The sequence below is a fragment of the Triticum dicoccoides genome, unplaced genomic scaffold, assembly GCF_002162155.2.
Source record: "Triticum dicoccoides isolate Atlit2015 ecotype Zavitan unplaced genomic scaffold, WEW_v2.0 scaffold169647, whole genome shotgun sequence".
NCBI lineage: Eukaryota > Viridiplantae > Streptophyta > Magnoliopsida > Poales > Poaceae > Triticum > Triticum dicoccoides.
The window spans coordinates 1-4,001 of record NW_021220757.1 but is presented as its reverse complement, the minus strand read 5'-3'; the positions used below and the strand labels follow the sequence as shown (position 1 = coordinate 4,001).

Sequence of the window (4,001 nt, the reverse complement as noted above, 5' to 3'; positions counted from 1 at the left end):
TCAAACTACTAGTAGCAGTGGTGGTAGTACGCAGAGCATCCATGAGAGCAAGATACAGCGGAGGAAGAGGAACCGGGTGTCTTACCTATGCAGGCCGGAGTCAAAGAAGAAGCGACCACTCAGGAAGCCGCGCAGGGGGCATCAGAGTGCTGCTTCGCAGGCCAGAGACATGCCAGAAGGCGGAGCCTCCACACCGTGGTTCCCAAAGGAACACCCGACAACAATGCTGATCTGAGGTGCGTCCTTGTCAGCATCTTGGTTCTCAAGGGCACACCTCAGAGGGCGCGGTCAACGGCAGTGAACAACTTCCCACTCCGGCTTCAGCTCCTTCCTGCCGTAGCTCCGAGCCGCTCAACGCGCAATCCAGTTCCATATTTAGGCCATCATGTTGACCTATCAAACCGATAGATAAATTAATCATTGATCATCTCATACTGAACTCAAAAATACCATTCGTTGAATAAATGTACCAAAAACAGAGCAAGGGAAATAACGTCGTCATGAGGCTAGCCAAGAGAGGATGATCATGTTTGGTTTAGTATTTAGGCCATCATATCAGCCAATCAAACAAATAGGGACTCATCTCCAGCACATGGAAGCCCAAAAGAAAAAGGTACTACGAACGCATAAGACATCAGTGGCAGGGATGCATCGGATCTCCAGGTGAAAAAGAGTGTGACATGACACAAATGCCTCAGATGCAAATTCCAAATAAACTTTTGTCGCCTTGTCTGCATCTGCAAAGACCCTTTCAACAACAAAAAAGCTATGAACCATCGAACTAAACAAGGAAAGCAGGTAATCAGGGGTTCTTCTCTGGAATGAAAGAATAGAAATCTATGGGGAATATGATCAGGAGAAGGCTAATACATGATTCATTGGACATCATGCCGCCCATCAACAAAATACCTGCAACCTCATCTAAGGAATCCAAAATGGGAAGAGAAAAACAGAAAAAAGAAGAGAGTGCAAGAGTATTATCAAGTGTGCAATCAGATCTCCATGGTGAATAAAGTGCGACATCACAGTCGCCTCTGACAAAAACTACCCACAAATTTTTGTGCCCACTCATCTGCATCAACCATGATCTTACCATAAAACAGCAATAAGACCGGCCGAGAAAAAAACTACAGAGTTCAAAAGAAAGAACCAATAGGACCCAGGGGTTTCCACACCTGACAGCCAGAGTTCAAAAAATTCGTTTTAGTTGAGGCCCATTATTAAGATGACTTCGTTGTGTGTAGATTTCGAAGATCAAACATTTCTGGTCTGTTTTAGTTTTGAACTAAAACCACTGGTCTGTTTTAGTTTTGAACAAAAAATCCCAGATGCCCCTGCACTTGATGTACCATTACCATTGAAATCAAAGAGAAACACTAAAACCATGACACTTAATTTGGATCGGAGGGAGTACAAGTTTGGGTTTCAGGAACACACTTGTTGATCAACTAAAGCTTCATTTAACCATATAAATGCATACGGTGAAAACTGATTTAGTCAAACAATATATATCCACTTGGTACAAAATAATAGATAGATAATCATGGGGTAGCAGCAAGCATGATGCAACCTTTTAAACTTGCCTAAACAGATAACCATGGTGGTATGAAATGTGCATCCTAGTCCTAATTACACACGCCCAATCTGCGTCCTAAGCCTCCAAGGTAGGGCCAGCAACAAGGATGGTTGTGTTTGTGTGCTTGCACCTGCGTGAGCAAGGAAGGAAACCAAATGAAGGAATGGGAAGGGGAGAAGATAAAATCGAAGATGGGCGAGAGAGTACCAGCGGCGTCGCGAGCGAGCAGAAGCACAGCGTGGGCAACGGCCGAGCAGAAGCGAGCATCTCCTTCGAGGCCCTTGTCGAATCCGTCGATCTGGCAGCCGCCGGAGGGGAGGTGAGGGGAGGGGAGGGTAGGAAGAGAGGATTGGCACGGAGCAGGCAGCCCTCTCCTCACGCACGGCCGCTGGCGATTTGAGTAGGGATGGAGCTCCACCAGGTCGAGGACGGCCGTGGCGGATGGATCTGGGACCTGCTCGTGCTCCTGCTCGCTCGATCTCCCTCCATCTTCGCTTCCCTTCTCTTCTCTGCATCTGCAAAACCCCTTTCAACAACAAAAAAGCTATGAAACATCAAACTAAACAAGGAAAGCAGGTAATCAGGGGTTCTTCTCTGGAATGAAAGAATAGGAATCAGTGGGGAATCTCTGGAATGAAAGAATAGGAATCAGTGGTGCATTCAGATCTCCATGGTGAAGAGAGTGCGACATCACAAAGTCGCCTCTGACACAAACTACCCACAAATCTTCGTGCCCACTCATCTACATCAACCATGATCTTACCATAAAACAACAATAAGACCGACCGAGGAAAAAACTACATAGTTCAAAAGAAAGAACCAATAGGACCGAGGGGTTTCCAGACCTGACAGACAGAGTTCAAAAAATTCGTTTTAGTTGAGGCCCATTATTAAGATGACTTCGTTGTGTAGATTTAGAAGATCAAACATTTTTTGTCTGTTTTAGTTTTGAACTAAAACCACTGGTCTGTTTCTTGTCTATTTTAGTTTTGAACTAAAAATCCCAGATGCCCCTGCACTTGATGTACCATTACCATTGAAATCAAAGAGAAACACTAAAACCACGACACTTATTTTGGATCGGAGGGTGTAAGTCTGGGTTTCAGGAACACACTTGTTGATCAACTAAAGCTTCATTTAACCATATAAATGCATACGGTGAAAACTGATTTAGTCAAACAATATATATCCACTTGGTACAAAATAACAGACAGATAATCATGGGAAGCATAAAGCAACCTTTTAAACTTGCCTAAACAGATACCATGGTGGTTAAGTGACATGAATAAGATGGCTACAAAATTGATCGGATCCCTGCAAAGTTTTCGCTGTTACGACATGCATGCACATCAGGACAGGAGATGCTATCTGAAGAAAGATTCAGTTTTGATATGACCAATCTAGTTCATTAAGCAAATTCAGGACAGGACAAACAAACAAAGGTCATTATAGGTGTTGTGGATTGACGGATGGATTTGCTACCTTGATTCATGCAGTTGGACGAGCAATGTGGGATCAGTGGTGGAGGAGAAGTTGAATGCGGCGTTCCACTCCATCCATGTCCACTCCTGCAACACACAAACAAACACGGGTGATTCATTCTCAAGCAAGCGAGCAGAAACACAATAGAAGCAAGCGAGAGAGAAAAAATCGAATCTTTCTATTTTTTGAAATGGAGCAGTACCATATATTACTAGCAATCAAATTAATAGAACCAGACATGACCGAACAAATAGATGAGAGAGGTGCACACTTCCACTTGCATGGTAGAATCAAGGCAAACCAACGGTTTGAAAGACACAAATAGTAAGACAGCAGAGCAAGTATATATAACGTACATCACTGTGACGCCCGGATACTTAAGCTACAGTAAACCACTGTTAATGATGCCACGTCAGCACAATTACTGTTGCTAATCTCGCGTTAGTTCGAAACTGATTCAAATTCAAATTCAAAATCAAATCAAACGGTAAAAGTTTTCAAACTTTAAAACTAAAATATTCGAGTTGTGCCAAATAATGCAAAGTTAATTGTGGTGAAGAAACCCCATTTTTATAAAATGTTTTAATACCCTAAAATGATTAAAACAGTAGGTAAAACAATTAAATAAATGCATTTTGGGTTTTATAAAATACTAAACTATTTTGTTCAGGGATAAAACCTTTCGTGGCAGTAGTTATAATTGTAAATCTATTTTAGCTATGGGTTTCACTTTTTGTAAAACTATAAACTATTATATAAGAAAAATAAAACAGAACAGAAAATAAATAAAAGAAAGAAAATACAAAAGAGAAACAGAAACAAAAAAAAAGGAAGCCCCCCTGCTGAACCGCGGCCCAGCTGGCCATTGGGCCAACCAGGCCGGCCCTGGTCGGCCCCGCTCCTCTCCCTTATCCCCTCGGTCCAACCCACGTTCCCCCCCCCC

At 42.8% G+C, this 4,001-nt stretch overlaps 1 protein-coding gene and 1 non-coding gene across 2 annotated transcripts; both read right to left on the bottom strand.

Annotated features, from left to right (window-relative positions):
- Positions 1–643: 643 nt before the first annotated feature.
- LOC119344467 lies at positions 644–740 on the bottom strand. Its single transcript, XR_005166692.1, has one exon. It is a non-coding gene; the product is annotated as a small nucleolar RNA Z101 (small nucleolar RNA).
- A 796-nt stretch (positions 741–1,536) lies between these two features.
- LOC119344466 lies at positions 1,537–3,142 on the bottom strand. The gene is made up of 3 exons (XM_037614884.1): positions 3,059–3,142; positions 1,784–2,102; positions 1,537–1,706 (listed from the first exon to the last, which is right to left on the bottom strand). The coding sequence occupies exons 1-3, from the start codon at positions 3,066–3,068 to the stop codon at positions 1,652–1,654; spliced, it is 384 nt and encodes a 127-aa protein (XP_037470781.1). The 5' UTR covers positions 3,069–3,142; the 3' UTR covers positions 1,537–1,651.
- Positions 3,143–4,001: the final 859 nt, after the last annotated feature.

Excerpts from the sequence above, each read along its gene's own strand:
- LOC119344466 (XM_037614884.1), bottom strand. Across the intron at positions 1,707-1,783 it reads GCTCGCTCGCGACGCCGCTG|GTGCAAGCACACAAACACAA; the intron begins GTACTCTCTCGC and ends TTGCTCACGCAG.